This window comes from Schizophyllum commune (genome assembly GCF_000143185.2).
Source record: "Schizophyllum commune H4-8 unplaced genomic scaffold SCHCOscaffold_4, whole genome shotgun sequence".
Taxonomy (NCBI): Eukaryota; Fungi; Basidiomycota; class Agaricomycetes; order Agaricales; family Schizophyllaceae; genus Schizophyllum; species Schizophyllum commune.
The window spans coordinates 66,574-81,877 of NW_026089541.1; the positions used below are offsets into that span (position 1 = coordinate 66,574).

General features: G+C 57.3%; 8 protein-coding genes across 8 annotated transcripts; 5 read left to right on the plus strand and 3 right to left on the minus strand.

The window, feature by feature from the left end:
• Nucleotides 1–124: 124 nt before the first annotated feature.
• SCHCODRAFT_02495705 (uncharacterized protein) lies at nucleotides 125–2,378 on the plus strand (the record flags this gene model as incomplete). The annotated part of the gene is made up of 6 exons (XM_003032399.2): nucleotides 125–204; nucleotides 257–269; nucleotides 320–733; nucleotides 786–1,602; nucleotides 1,654–2,003; nucleotides 2,055–2,378. 6 exons carry the CDS (start codon nucleotides 125–127, stop codon nucleotides 2,376–2,378), a joined length of 1,998 nt encoding a protein of 665 aa, XP_003032445.1.
• Nucleotides 2,379–3,557: 1,179 nt separating this feature from the next.
• Nucleotides 3,558–4,617, plus strand: SCHCODRAFT_01089361 (uncharacterized protein; the record flags this gene model as incomplete). Its single annotated transcript, XM_050341002.1, has 5 exons — nucleotides 3,558–3,689; nucleotides 3,737–3,836; nucleotides 3,893–3,963; nucleotides 4,016–4,196; nucleotides 4,250–4,617. Coding segments are annotated over 5 exons (852 nt in total), but the record flags the coding sequence as incomplete, so codon positions are not given.
• SCHCODRAFT_02209947 (uncharacterized protein) lies at nucleotides 4,609–6,528 on the plus strand. Its single transcript, XM_050342073.1, has 9 exons — nucleotides 4,609–4,677; nucleotides 4,730–4,802; nucleotides 4,854–4,913; nucleotides 4,969–5,039; nucleotides 5,093–5,133; nucleotides 5,191–5,418; nucleotides 5,476–5,543; nucleotides 5,601–5,746; nucleotides 5,799–6,528. Exons 5-9 carry the CDS (start codon nucleotides 5,099–5,101, stop codon nucleotides 6,408–6,410), a joined length of 1,089 nt encoding a protein of 362 aa, XP_050200819.1. The 5' UTR covers nucleotides 4,609–4,677; nucleotides 4,730–4,802; nucleotides 4,854–4,913; nucleotides 4,969–5,039; nucleotides 5,093–5,098; the 3' UTR covers nucleotides 6,411–6,528.
• SCHCODRAFT_02676633 (alpha-amylase-domain-containing protein) lies at nucleotides 6,285–8,799 on the minus strand. Its single transcript, XM_003032991.3, has 11 exons — nucleotides 8,409–8,799; nucleotides 8,251–8,356; nucleotides 8,152–8,195; nucleotides 7,900–8,092; nucleotides 7,748–7,848; nucleotides 7,578–7,697; nucleotides 7,433–7,522; nucleotides 7,328–7,383; nucleotides 6,970–7,270; nucleotides 6,782–6,914; nucleotides 6,285–6,728 (listed from the first exon to the last, which is right to left on the minus strand). Exons 1-11 carry the CDS (start codon nucleotides 8,593–8,595, stop codon nucleotides 6,647–6,649), a joined length of 1,413 nt encoding a protein of 470 aa, XP_003033037.1. The 5' UTR covers nucleotides 8,596–8,799; the 3' UTR covers nucleotides 6,285–6,646.
• On the plus strand, nucleotides 8,777–9,089 carry SCHCODRAFT_02617071 (uncharacterized protein). Its single transcript, XM_050344786.1, has one exon. It carries the CDS (start codon nucleotides 8,831–8,833, stop codon nucleotides 9,005–9,007), a length of 177 nt encoding a protein of 58 aa, XP_050200820.1. The 5' UTR covers nucleotides 8,777–8,830; the 3' UTR covers nucleotides 9,008–9,089.
• A 726-nt stretch (nucleotides 9,090–9,815) lies between these two features.
• On the minus strand, nucleotides 9,816–12,794 carry SCHCODRAFT_02570936 (glycoside hydrolase family 13 protein). Its single transcript, XM_003032992.2, has 12 exons — nucleotides 12,122–12,794; nucleotides 11,958–12,063; nucleotides 11,859–11,902; nucleotides 11,607–11,799; nucleotides 11,362–11,462; nucleotides 11,132–11,251; nucleotides 10,991–11,080; nucleotides 10,884–10,939; nucleotides 10,685–10,826; nucleotides 10,462–10,620; nucleotides 10,241–10,373; nucleotides 9,816–10,186 (listed from the first exon to the last, which is right to left on the minus strand). Exons 1-12 carry the CDS (start codon nucleotides 12,339–12,341, stop codon nucleotides 10,102–10,104), a joined length of 1,449 nt encoding a protein of 482 aa, XP_003033038.1. The 5' UTR covers nucleotides 12,342–12,794; the 3' UTR covers nucleotides 9,816–10,101.
• A 345-nt stretch (nucleotides 12,795–13,139) lies between these two features.
• SCHCODRAFT_02617078 (uncharacterized protein) lies at nucleotides 13,140–14,497 on the plus strand. Its single transcript, XM_003032400.2, has 2 exons — nucleotides 13,140–14,113; nucleotides 14,186–14,497. Exons 1-2 carry the CDS (start codon nucleotides 13,549–13,551, stop codon nucleotides 14,389–14,391), a joined length of 771 nt encoding a protein of 256 aa, XP_003032446.1. The 5' UTR covers nucleotides 13,140–13,548; the 3' UTR covers nucleotides 14,392–14,497.
• On the minus strand, nucleotides 14,332–15,229 carry SCHCODRAFT_02617084 (Trm112p-domain-containing protein). Its single transcript, XM_003032993.2, has 4 exons — nucleotides 14,952–15,229; nucleotides 14,803–14,886; nucleotides 14,675–14,752; nucleotides 14,332–14,628 (listed from the first exon to the last, which is right to left on the minus strand). The coding sequence occupies exons 1-4, from the start codon at nucleotides 15,132–15,134 to the stop codon at nucleotides 14,602–14,604; spliced, it is 372 nt and encodes a 123-aa protein (XP_003033039.1). The 5' UTR covers nucleotides 15,135–15,229; the 3' UTR covers nucleotides 14,332–14,601.
• Between the last annotated feature and the right edge of the window lie 75 nt (nucleotides 15,230–15,304).

Here is a 15,304-nt window from a genome sequence, read left to right on the forward strand (position 1 = left end):
TTTGAAATCGTAGATCTTCCGAGAAAGCGATGCAGGCATTCTGCACTTGTCGTCTCCGTATATAGCGCTTCAACAATGGCGCTGCAAAAATTTCGCCACTCTCTCCTCCACTTCCATCCTCACCATGAACGGTGCATCGTCCTCGAGAGGCGTTGGATCGCGTACGAAGCCGCTGAAGCGCGGTAAGGCATGCATGAACTGCAGGTGCGTCGCTAGCCCATTCCCTCTGAGCAAAAGGCTAACGGATCATGCACAGGTTCCTGAAGATTGTGCGTACACTCACACGTTTCCCGTCCCTCCCTTCTCACCATGTCCACAGAAGTGCGACGGCGCCCGGCCCGTATGTGGTCCGTGTCTCAAGCACCCCAAAGACGACGAGTGCGAATACGACGGTCCGGGACGCTCAAGAACGAAAGCCCTCGAGGAGCAGGTCCACCGCCTCGAGTCACGAATACAGGAGCTGGAGAATCCGGGCGAGACGACACCCTCCGTGACGCTCCATGAGCCATACTCGCCGACCCATCAACTTTCCCTCTCCCCTCATAGTTCCCCCACGTCGCACGCAGGCATCTCGCTCAGCGCGTCGATCAGCCCTTACGAGACGACACCCGCGTCCACGGACTCCCCCTCCCTACTCGACAGGCCGCATGCGCTGCCGATCAAGTCATCCAGCTCGGGGGGCTCAAGAGCATCGCCATCGGTGGCAGATAGAAAACCGTTCTCGCCGTTCGAGGTGCGTGCACTAGGCTCCCCCTTCCATTTTCCTTGCTGACGTGTACGTACAGGAGCCCGACGTATCAGTCATCCGGGTCTTACTCGACAATTTCCTCCCCCACGCGTCCGAGTTCGGCTTCTTCCTCAGCACCTCAAGGTTCTACAATGCAGCCCTCGTCCCCGCTCCAGCCGGGCACATAACACGGCCCCTCCCTGCCCTCCTCTTCGCCGTCTACCTCTTCGGCGTCCATCTATCACGCACGGACAGCAGTCAGGCGCAGTCTACCACGTTCCTCAATCAGGCGCTGCAGACTCTCAGTGTCGCGCTCACCTCCGGCCATCCCCAACGCGTCCTCCACACCATACAGACGCATGTCCTCCTCTCCTACTTCTTCTACCGCTCCGGGCTCAACATCGAGGCCAAGTACCACGCCGCGGCCGCATGCTCGCTCGTCATCTCGTCCGGCTTGCACAAGGTCCGCTCACCGAGCGCGTATCCCGGTGCGATCGGCGAGTCGCCTATACGGACGAGCCCCATTCTGCTGCACAAACCCGTCGCGGACGCGATCGAGGAAGGCGAGCGCATCAGCGCGCTGTGGTCCACGTTCGCGCTGAGCCGCCTGCTCGCGGTCGCGCTGGACCCCCCGGATGCGATCTGCGGCGTGTTCGATGTGCCCGGGGTGCAGATCGACACGCCGTGGCCGCTGACGATGAAGGAGTACGAGGACGGGGCGATGCCGGAGAACTTGCAGAGCACGGCGACCGTGCGCAACTTCGTCACCAACAATGACTGGTACTCGGGCGATGGAAGCTCGAGCGCGGCGCTGTTCGCGAAGGCGGTCATCTTGATTCATAGGGCGGCGTATGTAGCGGGACTGTTCTCCGATCGTGCGTGTCGTGTCTTCCTTTCGTTTGCCCTTACTGATACTGCTCCTTCAGCGATGTCGCAACGCGACTATCAGACCTTCTCTAGCCTGTTCACGACCACTCACTCGCTTCTCGTCGGCTTCCGAGATCGGCTCCCACCACTGATTGTGCATACACCGCCGTTACTCGCGCACGGCGCCGCCTTCATGCCGCACCCGGGCAGCCCACCACCACAAGACCCGGCTCTTCGCACCCTCCTACTTACGCACAACCTCATGAACGCCGCCTTCATCAAGCTGCACATGCCCTTCTTCCGCTCCGACCCGGTCAGTCGGCAACATTGCGTCGCGGCGGCGCGGGCGATGTTCGACTTCGGCAACGTCGACATCAGGCGCTTTCATTGCTTGAACCCGATTGTTGGGGTAAGACTTCTAACTCTCACTGCATCCTTCTCAGTTACTAACGCCTTGCAGACCCTCTGGACCCTCGCTGTGCAAATCCTCATTGACGAGGTCGTCCGGCTTCGCACCGCCTGGGCCGGCCCACACTCCCTCCCCGGCGGCGTCGTCCCCTACGACGCTACCGAAGAGGGCCTGATCATGCGCGCCGAGGAAGAAACGTCGCTTGGCCGCCTACGCCTAGGCATCCAAGCGCTCGATGCGTTCGCCGACGACAGCGCGCTTATGAGTACGTGCTCTCTCCTGGCTGCGGCCGACCTCTCCGATATCGCAGCCGACCTTTTGCCCACAGAGATGCAGGCGGAGAAGTGCAAGAACCTATTCGCGAATGTGCAGTGAGGGACGTCCTGCCGAAAGCGAGTAGCGCTTCGCCGTTGCTGCGGAGTGGGATGCGCTGCTTCTTGTACAAAGGAGGGTTCATTCGCCGTCCTTGGCTAGGGGCGGTGCGACTCTTGCGCGCGGAGTGCTTCGACTACGCGCGGGTGCCGGGGTACGGTTTGGTCTCTTCGATTCGTCCATGTCTTTCTCGTTCTCCACCCCATGCACGATTACTTTACCCTTGTCTGGCATACCCCTTGGGCTTGTGTTGACCTTGTTGTATACGGATCGTCCTGTTTCTCATACTCTATCTTCTTCTAATTCTGTCTGCCTCTCGTGCGCTGGACGACTACCGCCATTCAGGTGCTGCCCTTGATCCCTTCGCGTGCTCGCTCTGCGTGCTCGCGTGTGCCTACCTACTACTCTACCCACTTGTACCATCCTCATGAAAGCTCTGTACACGCCACTGACCTGAAAATATCGCATTGCATGTACTCACAAGGAACTCTCGCATACGTACACAACCCAAGTCTCTCCGTCGCTCTCTAGCTTTCTGTTCATCTCGCATATCATCTCGTAGAATTACTGTACGTGTATGTACCTATAGTAGCCACATAGTCGTATACACGGGGACTTGTTGGCGCAAGCTTGGTGACGCAAGCTTGGTGGTCTAATGTAGCTGTGGGGCCTGACATCGTGTCGCTGTACAGTTCTGAGTTGTGACCGCAGCTGTACTCCAAGTGGAGGTGCTCTGCCGGTGTTATTTGACCTCTAGCCTCTGGCTAATTAAGGCAGATGGTACCGTTGCTCCGGGCGGCTTTACTGCTGAAATCCCCCTGAGATGTCGATTAGATGAAGTTCAACGGCCACATCACGTGATCTGAAGAAGCTGTTCGGCGCTCACATTGATGTGCACTTTGTCTCTCACCATCATCATCTCAGTAGATTCAGGCTATGGGGAACAAACTATCCAAGATTGTAGGTTACCGTGGTCCGGACCTAGAGGTGCGTATATCGCCTATCTTGCACTTAGGCAAGCGGATGTATACCTCATTGGTAGGTGCGGTGGAAACGACGCGATGTCCAACTCTATGAATCAGGCATCAGCGAAGTGGGGACTGGTATGTCTTCAAAACCCTACTCCCGCTCCGATGATGACCTTTGTTCCATCGCTCAGTCATCGCAGTTGGGGAATCGATCCCTGCTCCGACTTATGCCACCGTCCTCCCATTCGTAGCCACTGCGTCAAGGAATCTTTTACTGGATCGCCTTTGTGGGAAACCAGTACCGACGCAGGATGGTGATACCCTCGTATTGGAGCCACGGAATGTCGTACGTGATCCCAACTTAACCGTAGCCCTCATTGATCCGCAACGCAGGTGCACACAGGGACGGTCGTCGAGTCTCTGAAAATGCTGCCCATCGAAAGTGGCGATGGCTTTAGAATCACGTCTCGGTATGTAAAGGGAAAGCATGATGGTGAGTATCATCTCATGCTTCCGCGATTATCTCTTACCCACCGTTCACTGTACTAGACGGCGGCATATATTTGACGTTAGAAAACACCATCATCGACAACGAGGGCGTGGTTTACGCCAAAGTCTATGTATATATAATTGTTCCGTCCCTTAGTGTCCGTCTAATCCCCGTGTCAATAGTCTACGACATACAACCCCGGGGCCCGACTCTCTGAACAGGAAAACCCTCCCGACATCATCGGCATACCGGAAGGGCAAACGGCACCTACACGAGCTCCAGACCACATCGTTAGGCGTGAAGTAACCCAACAGCAAGTTTTCAGTTTTCAGATGAGCGGCGACTATGAGCTGGCTGACATTGGTGAGCTATACTTCACCGGGGCGCTCTAAGGTAAGGCTGACTACACATTGTAGACCCGCGACTGGGAGAAGTAGCTGGCGTAGGTGAAACCGTTGCCCATCGACTTGAGACTTTTGGCATTTCGGCACGTGCAATACTAGCAGTCGTCGCTGCAGGCGATGCGCGCAAATTGGCATTGTTTGGTGCACAGTACTCTTCGCCTGTCCACATAGGCGACTCGCTGGAGATTCGCATGTGGACGTCATCCCATGTAACGTCAAACACCCGCGAAGTTGTCTTCCAGACTTTGAACGCCGTAACAAGAAAAGTAAGCCGATATTCATGCGAAAGTCCAATGGCGTGTTTAGTCCATGCTTTTCGTGCCTTGTGGAATGCAGTTTCGTTTGCCCTTGATGCTCACGCCTACAACAGGTCGTACTAGACCGTGGATTCGCCAAGCTCAAGGATATGTCCCATCCGCCTCATGTCTTTTCCAGACTCGGTGGGCCTTGACAGCACTGCTCCAAGTTTATATCTGACTTTCTGACCCCAAGACCCTGGGGACACAATAATGGAAGATGCTCACGGTGATACGCACCACGAGTCCGGCGCTGATACTCAACAAATGTCTGCTCATCTTGCGATAACGTACTCGCCATGCTGACTTTTGTTCCGCAGTATGGATGTTGATGACGAGGATGCGGTGTCGCAGTCAGCCTCAAGTAGGCAACAAAGTCCGTACGTGTCTTCCCTGTCACACGTATCCGTTGTTGGTGCTGAATCTCAAATTGAGTGTCCAATACGTCAACCCAAACTGTGTGAGCGCACCCGATCTCGTAGAAGGACCACCCATACCAGCGCGGTGTAAGTAATCATCCTCGACGCAGGTTCGGATGGCTTGTAATCGACTTCGACAGATCACTATGGAGAGGCCGTTCAAACACAGTCCCGGCGATTTGTGAGTATCTGTTATGCTCCTATGGAGGCCTACGCTGAGCTTGTGGTTGATATGAAGCCTTGTCATCAAGAGATCTCATGATGAACCGCCCCTACACCGACTCTACGAGGTCGAAGTCGATGGTGCTGATCTCAATGTCATGTATTGCAAGCTGATCGCGCCGGCATTTCGCGTGGGTGACGTGCCAGCAGCATATTCTGGGAGCATTCCAGACGCAGCTGGCGCGTTTGTGCGCGTCTACAATCGTTGCCCGGGCGACGTGGACTCAGGCTTGTTGATGAGACAGTGAGTTCCTCCAATTTAGGTCGTGCACTCGCTTTTGTATCGACTCGGCGCTCGCAGGTACCGAAGATATCCTCGGCTGCTCGGGGATCTCTCAGCGACCCCCATTCGCTCTGATCAGATTATTGGTGAGTGGTATGCTCGATCGAGTCGCAAGGCAGCTCATTAGCGGCTTCACGCCATAGCTCCCGTCTGTCGAGTCGTGGAACAACTTGACAAGACTGACTTGGTGATCGAACATTTCGAAAATGGCAAGATCAGACCTGCTCTCGTGCCGATGGATCGCAACGACGTATGGTGCACAGAGCTCATCGGACCTGGAGAGGATATAGTATGATCTTCTTCACTTTTGCCTTCGCCTATCTGAACATGGCTTCTGATAGGCTCGGCCGACGATTATATGTGTGAACGGCTGCACGGAAGGGCGCGCATGGGAGGATGCCTTCACTGGGGAGGTCCGCTACTGCCGCAAATGTGGTAAGATGATGCATGTCGAATGTCTGGAAGCCGACGGGCCAGAAATCGTGGACTTGAGCGTGTACGCGGACTGGCTCGAAGAGTTCGACCAGGAATATCTTCGGTACCTCCTGCGCGCGCGACGTCCAAAGTCCAGAATGCCCTATAAGCCACCCGAGTTTGGGAAACACCTGGAAGTGGACGAGGATGTGGACGACAAAGATAACAAGATTCCCTGGCCGCCGAAGGTGACCTACGCCGAGGTGGCCTGCCTGCCGATTCGCCGCAGAACATCGCCTGGAGACGCGCCCCAGACCAACGAGATCCTCATCCAACATGTTCTTGACCTCCTGGAGAGGGGCGAGGTCCGGGAAGGCGACCCCGTCCCGCATCCCGCGGAGGGTGGGTGGTTTCACAAGGTGGCTCCGCAGGCTGCACTTCGCGCTGTGAAGGATATACTCTGCCGTGACTTGAGCGACGCACGTACAGATAACATGCGTTGGTACATATGTATTGGCTGCCACAAGCAACTGGTATAGTATGACTACTAGAAGTGCTTGCGTCCATCTGATCGATGCCGATATCACATCGTAAAATATCTAGTCGCGTTCAAGCTTCTTCGTTACCAGACGAGGGGGCGCATATATAGATAGCACATGTTCGTCCTGTTCACTGTCGTCGAATTTACAACATGGTAGGGGCAAATATATTACCGAAGTGCATCAGAAGTCGATGATTCTCGAGAGGTTGGCCCCCAGTCGTCGATGCTGAGATTTTAAACGGTGGCGCCGGTGTGGATGGCGAGAGCACTGCGCGCAGGGACGGTAGCGTCAAAGGAGCCGCCGGAAACGGTGATGCTAATCGGCGTGGTCAGGCGCTGTTCGATGAAAAGCAGACGAGAATTGCTCACGTATTGCCAGAGCAGGAGCCGTCGGAGGCGTCGCCGCTGATGACATCGCAGTAGGAGCCGTCGGCGAGCGAGGTCGAGAACGTAGTCGACCATTCCGAGTCCGCATTGTTGATAGCGACATAGCCGGCTGAGCCTACGTATCCCGTCAGCCTTCCTATCCTTCTGTACCGAGTCTCAGTCGCACTCACCCCGTCCGAACGCGATCTGCGAGCCTTGCGGGCTAACCCAGTCGGTGAGCTCCGCGTCGCCGACCTCGTTGCGGAAGGCGACCATGTTACGGACCGCGGGCCAGCGGTGCTGGCAGATCCAGCCGCTCGCGCCACCGTCGTCGGAGCACGTGCCGGCGTTGCCGTTGGGCGCGCCGTCGTCCGAGTTGGAGAACTCGAAGGAGGAGAGGATGCTGGGCGTGCCGTAGGGGTGCGCGAGGGAGAAGATCATGGCGGTAGTATAGATGTTGTTGGGCGAGTTGTAGTTGAGAGAATCGCCGCCCTGCGAAGGGTTGTGGGTGAGCGTCCAATACATGCGGTTGATGGCGATGCTACTCACCCGCTCGGTGTCGTGGTTAGCGACGAAGACGTTCGCTGAAGAGCCAGCGACCCACCCTAAACAAGGCATCAGAATGCGAAGACGAACAAAAATCAAGCTGCTTACCCTTGGAGTCGAGGTCCTGCAGCTGGTCGAGCCCGCTGTTGGTGAAAGCGTCCTGGATAGTATGGGTGTAGCGGAATTCCTGAACGTCCCCTGATAGCCGACGCAGTCAACAACTAACCTCCATCGACGAATGAAAGGCGCATACCATTTTGTACATACTCGGCCGGGGTGATGGGCTCGCCGTCGCCGTAGATGACCTCCTGCGTGATGTAGACCGACGAGTTGAGCCTGCTGATGATGGCCGCAATGTCGTCCGTCGGAATGTCTGCAAACACATGAGTCCCTGGTCCGCGCGGGTCCTTGAACATGACTCACGCTTGGAGGCATCAAGACGAAGACCGTCCACACCGAGGGAGATGAGGTCGTTGGCGTAGTCCGCGAGCTTGCCGCGAACGTAGTCGGTGTCTGTCGCGAGACTGGAGAACCCGTCAGCAACGCCAATCGCCGAAACATGAGCCGCGACTTACTCCGCAAGGTTGACCAACTCGCACGTCTGCACCTCCTCACGGTTCGAGTAGTTCACGATATCATCGCCCGACTCGAGCCCGCAGTGGTGGAAGTCCTGCGTCTGGTAGATGCCCGGGTAGTCGTAGTGCGTAAAGCTGCTGCCCGCAGTCCCAGTGCCCGAGTCCACGCCCGCCATATGGTTCCAGATGGTGTCTGCGGCGCGTCGCGTCAGCGCGTGCGGCGGTGGCACGACGACGATCATGACCACGTACCAGCGATAACGCCCACGCCTGCGTCGTGACACGCCTCAACCATGCTTCGCCGTCGTAAGTCGCTATCGAGCACACAAGAAAGGCGAAGATGATGCTTACGCCGCAAAGCCGTCGCGGTCGCCGCGCTTGCCCTGGAGGATGTAAGAGACGGGCTGGTAGTCCGTCCACCATTGGTCTCCGGAGATGGTCTCCTGGGGTGGACTGACTGGAGGGCTGCGTGAGCGCTAGTCAAGAGTGGAAGCGAGTAGTTTGCTTACCTTGCACGAAGCCATAGCCCGCGGGACCGATGAAGTCTGTGCACTCCTGCGCGATGCTGTCCCAGTTCCACTCAAAAATCTGGATGATGACCTTGTTGTCAGACGAGGGTGCGCGAGCACCGTGAGGCGCAGGCAAAGCGCGGGCGCCAATCAAGGCGGACGCGAGCAAAGCCGAGCGAAGTGACATCTTGGAGGTGGACGAGGAGGGACGGATGCGCCGAGGGCGATGAATTGTCAGGCAGGATATCTGCGGATTTTATACTAGCGCGCGGTCTCGCTCACGGGACCGAATCCAAGAGGGAGGTCAAATGGGAGGCTGCCGAACCAGACGTCGGTGATTGCGCCACCGCTCGACCGAAGCCTCTTCTCTGCCATTCGTTGTCGACGCGCCCATGCGGCTCAGAAGGAATCGCATGCACAAAATGTATGGTGGAGCAGGACGGAGAAACAAGAATGCCCCTCACAAGCCCTCGATGGGCTCAAGCAGCATGCAGCATGACGCGCAGGGGGTCCTTAAGATAGAGTCCGTGTCGGATGCGCGAGCCATCGCCAGGGTCATAGGGCTTTTTGACGAAGAGAGTTGCGGGCGCAGAAGGTGACCTGGGAGATTAGACTGTTTGTTGTATGCTCGCGTCTGAAGGGGGAAACTGAGAAGCATGTGCAGCGATCATGGACGTTGCGGACAAGCCTGTGATTATCGCCGGCCCGCGTGGCCGGTGACTACGAGTTCGGTTATCCCTTCCCACGACCCTCCTCTGCTTCCCAAACTCGGCCATCATCCATTGTGGCCCAATGACCGCCCGTGCCTATCCAAGGCTTCTCGAGACACGTTCATTCCCCCAACCCCTGACCCCCTCGGCTCTTTGTAGAGGTGTATGGGGCCCCGGACCTGCCTAAACTCGTAGCGCTCATGCTTTTTCTCCCTCACGAGGACGATTTACTCGACGATTCAGGCAATGTCCAACTCTGACCCGGGGAAATAGACGCAGGCTCTCTCACGAAGGCTAGCCTCCGGCGAGATCATCCCATCGCACCTCGTCCTTTCTCACCATGTCAGTTGCGAAATCGAGAACTACGACTCGATTTGGCCCCTCCTTCCTATCGTTCACATCACGCACGCTTCTCACGGGCGCTTCCCTTGAATTTTCCAACTCAGCGGCACCTAGCATCGTCGTTGACTGTCGTAATACCCGCACGGAGCCGTATGTGCGTAGCGCCGACTCTGTATGGCCGTAGCCCTTCGCAGAGTAGCCGTAGCCCATCGCAGTATAGCCGTCGCCTCGAATCAACGACCGGACACCATTCTTGTGGAGCTCGCTGCTGGCCAAAGCCATTCGCGCGGTCAATCATGTACGCGGCTAGGACCCGCTGACCAATTTTTCGCCAAGTTTGCGGCGTGAAGACTTTCCTTATTCGCCTCATCAATGCAAGATTGTCGAGCCTGCTAACCGTGGCTCTCCTAGCATTCGCACGCAGGCGTCCTCCGAAGCTTGGCGGGTGTGAGGACTGTTCGCCACGGTAACTTGGCCAGGTCATGTAGTAGTAATTGTCCTCCGTACGCTAGTCATAGTGCTGTCATCGTGTTCGTCGTCGCCGTCCCATGCCCCGATAGTATACAATGTGAATAGCTTCATGTGCTTCTGTGAATTCTTGGGCGTACCGTTCGTCGCGAGAGATCGGTGAGTTAGCCCCCTCAAAGCGACATCGCCCCCACATGCAGCGCCAGAGCGCTGCGCGCCGGAACCTTGCCCTCGAACTTGCCACCAGAGACCGTATACCTACGCGCGAGTTATCAGCATCCCCTCTTACGAAAAATTCCCTTAACCACTCACGTCGTCCCCGAGCACTTGCCCGCCACCACCTGCGCGTCAACCACGTCGCAGTACTTCCCGTCCGGCAGCGACGTCGCGAAAGTCGTCGTCCACTCCTGATCGACGTTGTTGATCGCGACGAAGCCGAGCGCGCCTGCGATGGATCATCAGCGTAAGCTCCCTTTCTCCCCCTTCGACCCCTCGATCCAAATGGAACTGAATACAAAAGGCGATTGACTCACCTCGCCCAAACGCAATCCGCTGACTCGACGGGCTGACCCAGTCCGACATGGGCACGTCGCCCACCATGTTGCGGAAGCCGACCATCCCGCTGATGGCGGGATAGCGGTGCTGGCAGAGCCAGCCGGACGCGCCGCCCTTCTGCGAGCAAGTACCACCGCCTGAAATATTTGTTAGCTGGTAATCCGACGAGTCAGGCGGGGAGTACAGAATGGATACACTCACCATTACCCGGCGCACCGGCGTCGTGGTCCGAGAACTCGTAGCTCGAGAGCACCGAGGGCATCCCGTACGGGTGCGCGAGCGAGAAGACGGTAGCAGTGATATAGGTGTTCGATGGCGACTTGGAGTTGAGCGAGTCTCCTTGCTGGTTGCGTGTTAATCGTCATTTAAAAGGCCGAATGGGGGAGAGAGAGAAACTTACACGTTCGGTATCGTGGTTGACAACGAAGACGTTCGCCGCCGAGGCCGGGACCCATCCTGCAAAAAGGTGATCAGCCACGGTAAGGAGTTCCTGCGCAATTGACGCACCTTTGCCGTCGAGGTCCTTCAGCTGGTCGATGCCTCCGCCTAGGAACGCGCTTTGCAGCGCGCGTGTGTAGCGGAATTCCTGAACGTCGCCTGTGAGAATTGATGAGTCAGGAGCCCAGCGCGGATTTGACGACGGCTTACCATTCTGGACATACTCCTCTGGCTTAACCACGTCGTCAGGGCTCGAGGTGACCTCCTGCGTGATGTAAGGATGACTTGCGAGCATGTCGATGATTGTTGCGACTTCGCCCGTAGGGATATCTGCAAAAGAGTTAGCTCGAGTAATGCACGCGACGAGTATCATCCATGCATGAAGCAACGGGAACACCAGTAACGGCGAGCAGACGAATGATAGAAGCATAATGACTCACGCTTCGCCGCATCCAGCCGAAGCCCATCGACTCCGAGTGACAGCAAGTCATTCCCGTACGCCGCGAGGCGCGCTTGCACATATACCGTGTCCGTTGCGAGACTGTCAACAATGTGTCAGCATCCCATCTCGAGGAACCCGCCTGTCTTCGACGAGCGAGGGCAGCAAAAGCGAGATCAAGAGAAACGAAACAAGGAGAAAACAGGGAGTATGACGAGAACCACGCGAAAGAGACCCAAAACTCACTCCGCCAAGTTCACCAATTCGCACGTCTGTACCTCCTTCCGGTTCCCGTAGTTGTTGATGTCGTCGTATGGCTCGAGCCCGCAGTGGTGGAAGTCCTGGGTCTGATAGATGCCCGGGTAGTCGTAATGCGTGAAGTGCGAGCCGCCCGTGCCGACGCCCGAGTCCTGACCGGACATATGGTTCCAAATGGTGTCTATAGGAGAATGGTGGTCAAACCGAGAGCGAGAACGGGTAAAAGAGAGAAAGGCGCACCGACGATGACCTTCACGCCGGCAGCGTGGCAGGTTGCGACCATGCTACGGAGATACATATCAGTAAGGGAGAGCCAACGAGCGACGAACTTAGACGGACGTCGCAAACTGCGTGCGATCGCCGCGCTTCGAGACCAGGTTGTACGACACGGGTTGGTAGTCGGTCCACCACTGGGGGCCTTGGATGTGCTCCTGCGGCGGGCTCACTGCGCAAAGGCGAGTTAGTCAAGATGCACCTCCATATACTGTCAAGGAACAACGCGCCTTGCACATAACCGTAGCCCGCCGGTCCGAGGAAGTTCGTGCACTCGGCGGCGACGCTCTCCCAATTCCACTCAAACATCTGCGCGATGACCGTCCTCTCGCTCGGCATGGACTCTGCATTGTGTACCGCGTTATTCACGATAGGGTGTGTAGGAAGGGCGCGTGATGCGCCCATGTATGCGGAAAGGAGGAGCGCGGTGCGGGGGATAGACTTGCCCATAGCGAGGGTGGGCGAGGATTAGGGAAGTGTGATGAGGGAGTGCGGAAGGGCGAGAGGAGGCACGATGGCGACCGAGCACTTTATACTTCCCGCGTCGCAGCCCGCGTGGCACGCTGCACATTAGCTTTGCGGAAGCGCCTTGATAGTTCCGCGCGCGTGGCTCCGAACGCGGTCCGAGGAAGAGGGAGCCACGACCTCGTTCCAGCGTCCATGATAGGTGAGAGATGGAAGCAATACTGGCTGGTTGAACAAATATTTGAACTTCATGTTGAGCTTGAGTGCGTGTTGTTCAGGTCCTGTGCGCGTGTGCGGGTGGCGAGCTCGCCCTGGGGATAGGCAGAGCACCGACGCTACTAGAGTTGAGTTCTCCATCGTAGCAGAGTACAATATGGTTTTCGCGAGCTCGCTACAGCGGGCGTTTTCAGTCAGAACTGGAAGTGGGCGTCAAGGTCGAAGGGCAACGTGGTCGTAATTGGCGCTCGCGCGTTCAATTTGGAAACTCGTTCGCACGATTTAACTTCGGGCTCGGTTGTTCCCGACCAGCATCTGGCTGTTGCTCGACGAGTGCCTATCCGACGTCGCATGATAGGAGTGTAGAAGTCTCCAGCTTCCTACCATGCACAACCCTCTTCTGCAAGTTCCGGTTGCCCAGAGTCTACCAGCACAAGCGCAGTGTCTCTCGCCTCTCTTCCTGATTCCCGAGCTACTGGTCGAAGTCCAGTTCTCCGCTCTATCGCCGTGAACTCCTGACGATCAGTACAAAGAGGTCTTTTCACCTGCTACTTGGTAGCTTCTCGCCGGGTTCGTCGCCGAGCGCAGCGCTTCTTCGCCCTATGGGCGCTACCGACGACGAACGATCTTTCCACTGACCCCATGACCATTCATGGGCCCAATCAGCTTCATCGCCACGCAGGTCGATCGTCTTTCTGGTTTCTGCCCTCGAGATTCGAAGGCCGCACACGCGCGACCTCCCGCGCCCGCGCCCTATGACGTCACGGATGCATGCGCCCTCCCCCTCGCTCATCGTCGCCCTTGCGTCCTGACTTCACCACGCGCATCGCGATATTCGCGCGCAACTAGCGAGAGAACCCCCAGATCTTCATCGCGCATACGACTCTGACTTCAGTGAGCGCTCATAGCGCACACCCTAACTTGTCTCGTACCCTATACCATCCTCATCCATCTTTCGACGGACTGACATCCCGGCATGCCTTGGTCATCCACACACTCAGGCTGGCGATCGCGCGCGACGCCCTACAACGGCCCTACCCCAGACCTCGCCGCCGCCGAGCTCAAGTTCGCCGTCAAGATCAGCGCGCCCGCGGGGGAATACCCTCTGCTCGCGGTTTTCGCGGGGCCCTCCTCTTCATCCACCCCTTCTTCCCCATCACCCTCGTCACCCTCGCCCGAATCCAACTTCGCCATCGACGCCAAGGGCCACGTCCTCCGCTTGGCCCCCGAGGACTTCACCGCGCTGACCGCGCTCGCTCGCGGCGTGGACGCGATGCACGATGCCGGGGTGTACGACGCGGAAAGGCGCGGCGCGTGGCGCGTCAAGAGCCCCATCACCTGCCGCCCATTCCACGTGCTGCTCGTGCCGCAGCCGCCTGAGAGCGCGGCGGTCGCGGTCGCGGCAGCGCAGGAGCTGGGGAAGGATCCGGTAGAGGGACTGGGGGATCCGGCGCGGGCGAGTGGGGGGCCTGCAAGCGCGAGAGCAGAGGCAATCGCGGAGGGGGAACTGAGTGCGGTCGAGGGGACGCCGACGCCGGTAGGTGAGTACTGGGTGGAGGGAGTGGAAGGGGCGGAAGGCAAGGGCAGTGTATATGTTGCTGATTGGGACGCAGAGGATCCGAAACCAACCCTACGCAGGACCTCCGTTTACGCGTTCAAGAAGGAGAACGCGGAGCTCAGTACGCCGGTGGGCGAGCTGACGCAGTTGCCCGCCGCGCTGGTGGAGTTTTTCGGGTTAGCGGAGGAGGCGCAGGGAGAGGGAGAGGCGGACAAGGAGGTGTTGGACAAAGTGAACGCATTGCTAAGGGGTGAGAGGTAGGAGGGTAGCATGGACACGTGAAGAGTCGAAAGCGAATTATGTAGGACTATATACATGTATCGTTACTACTTTTCCGGGTGAATCGATGTTCGTCCGCACCATAGCGCGTGATAAGTGAGCGAAGATCGCGCACTATACGAAGATCCCGAGTAAATCAACCACAGCGCTCGCGTTGACACTGATGCCAGCCAGCGCGCGCATATCTACGCGCTATGCGATTTCGTTCTCCGCGAGAAGCTGATAGCGATGAGAGATAGAGCTCGACATCAGCAAAAGCACTTACCATGTTCGGTATCCCGTTTGATATCGGATATTTGTGGCCACAATTTGGGCAGGTCATAACGCCTTCCTCGACGTGGATCTGCGTACACCTTCAGTCTATGCAGATGCATGCCGGAGCGTTATCGTTACCTCTAGTAAGACATGGTGCAGCGCCTGCAAGAACTCGTCGTCCATCATCTCAGGAATCTCATTCGGAAGCGATGTATCCCCAAGCTAAGCCTCGATCTCAGCATGCCTATCCCGCGAGACCAAATCGCGGACATGATGCTCGAGCTCACCTCCTTTGCCGCATCTACCAGAGCTTGCCACTCTATCTTCGGAAGGAATCCGCGCAGAAAGTCAGGATTGAATTCCGCATCTCGCAGCTCAATCTGTACATCGCTGAACCGGAGTGGGAAGTTATTCGAGGTGCAGCCCTTCACATGGCACGCGAGGAGGTTGTGGGTGATGAGGCGGACCATGATGAACCGGTTGAGTGTTTTCTGACGCGGTACAGTTGACAAGGGCCAAGCAGAGCGGGGCGATACGATCCCTAATCCGAACGTGACGGTGCGAAAGCAAAATCTCGAACATCACACCGTCACGCCACGCGAGCACAAGGCGTGCCGTGTTTGGCAACCCCTTTGACGCG

Excerpts from the sequence above, each read along its gene's own strand:
- SCHCODRAFT_02209947 (XM_050342073.1), top strand. The coding sequence starts at position 5,099 with ATGGAGAGGCCGTTCAAACACAGTCCCGGCGATTT. Across the intron at positions 5,419-5,475 it reads TCAGGCTTGTTGATGAGACA|GTACCGAAGATATCCTCGGC; the intron begins GTGAGTTCCTCC and ends CGGCGCTCGCAG. Across the intron at positions 5,747-5,798 it reads TCGGACCTGGAGAGGATATA|GCTCGGCCGACGATTATATG; the intron begins GTATGATCTTCT and ends GGCTTCTGATAG.
- SCHCODRAFT_02676633 (XM_003032991.3), bottom strand. The coding sequence starts at position 8,595 with ATGTCACTTCGCTCGGCTTTGCTCGCGTCCGCCTTGATTGGCGCCCGC. Across the intron at positions 7,849-7,899 it reads GAGTTGGTCAACCTTGCGGA|TCTCGCGACAGACACCGACT; the intron begins GTAAGTCGCGGC and ends CGGGTTCTCCAG. Across the intron at positions 7,384-7,432 it reads GCAGGACCTCGACTCCAAGG|GGTGGGTCGCTGGCTCTTCA; the intron begins GTAAGCAGCTTG and ends TGCCTTGTTTAG.
- SCHCODRAFT_02617071 (XM_050344786.1), top strand. The coding sequence starts at position 8,831 with ATGTATGGTGGAGCAGGACGGAGAAACAAGAATGCCCCTCACAAGCCC.
- SCHCODRAFT_02570936 (XM_003032992.2), bottom strand. The coding sequence starts at position 12,341 with ATGGGCAAGTCTATCCCCCGCACCGCGCTCCTCCTTTCCGCATACATG. Across the intron at positions 11,800-11,858 it reads CGGCGTGAAGGTCATCGTCG|ACACCATTTGGAACCATATG; the intron begins GTGCGCCTTTCT and ends ATTCTCCTATAG. Across the intron at positions 11,252-11,361 it reads TCGGCTGGATGCGGCGAAGC|ATATCCCTACGGGCGAAGTC; the intron begins GTGAGTCATTAT and ends ACTCTTTTGCAG.
- SCHCODRAFT_02617078 (XM_003032400.2), top strand. The coding sequence starts at position 13,549 with ATGCCTTGGTCATCCACACACTCAGGCTGGCGATCGCGCGCGACGCCC. Across the intron at positions 14,114-14,185 it reads GGGGACGCCGACGCCGGTAG|AGGATCCGAAACCAACCCTA; the intron begins GTGAGTACTGGG and ends ATTGGGACGCAG.
- SCHCODRAFT_02617084 (XM_003032993.2), bottom strand. The coding sequence starts at position 15,134 with ATGGTCCGCCTCATCACCCACAACCTCCTCGCGTGCCATGTGAAGGGC. Across the intron at positions 14,887-14,951 it reads TGGTAGATGCGGCAAAGGAG|CTTGGGGATACATCGCTTCC; the intron begins GTGAGCTCGAGC and ends ATCGAGGCTTAG. Across the intron at positions 14,629-14,674 it reads CAAACGGGATACCGAACATG|CTTCTCGCGGAGAACGAAAT; the intron begins GTAAGTGCTTTT and ends CATCGCTATCAG.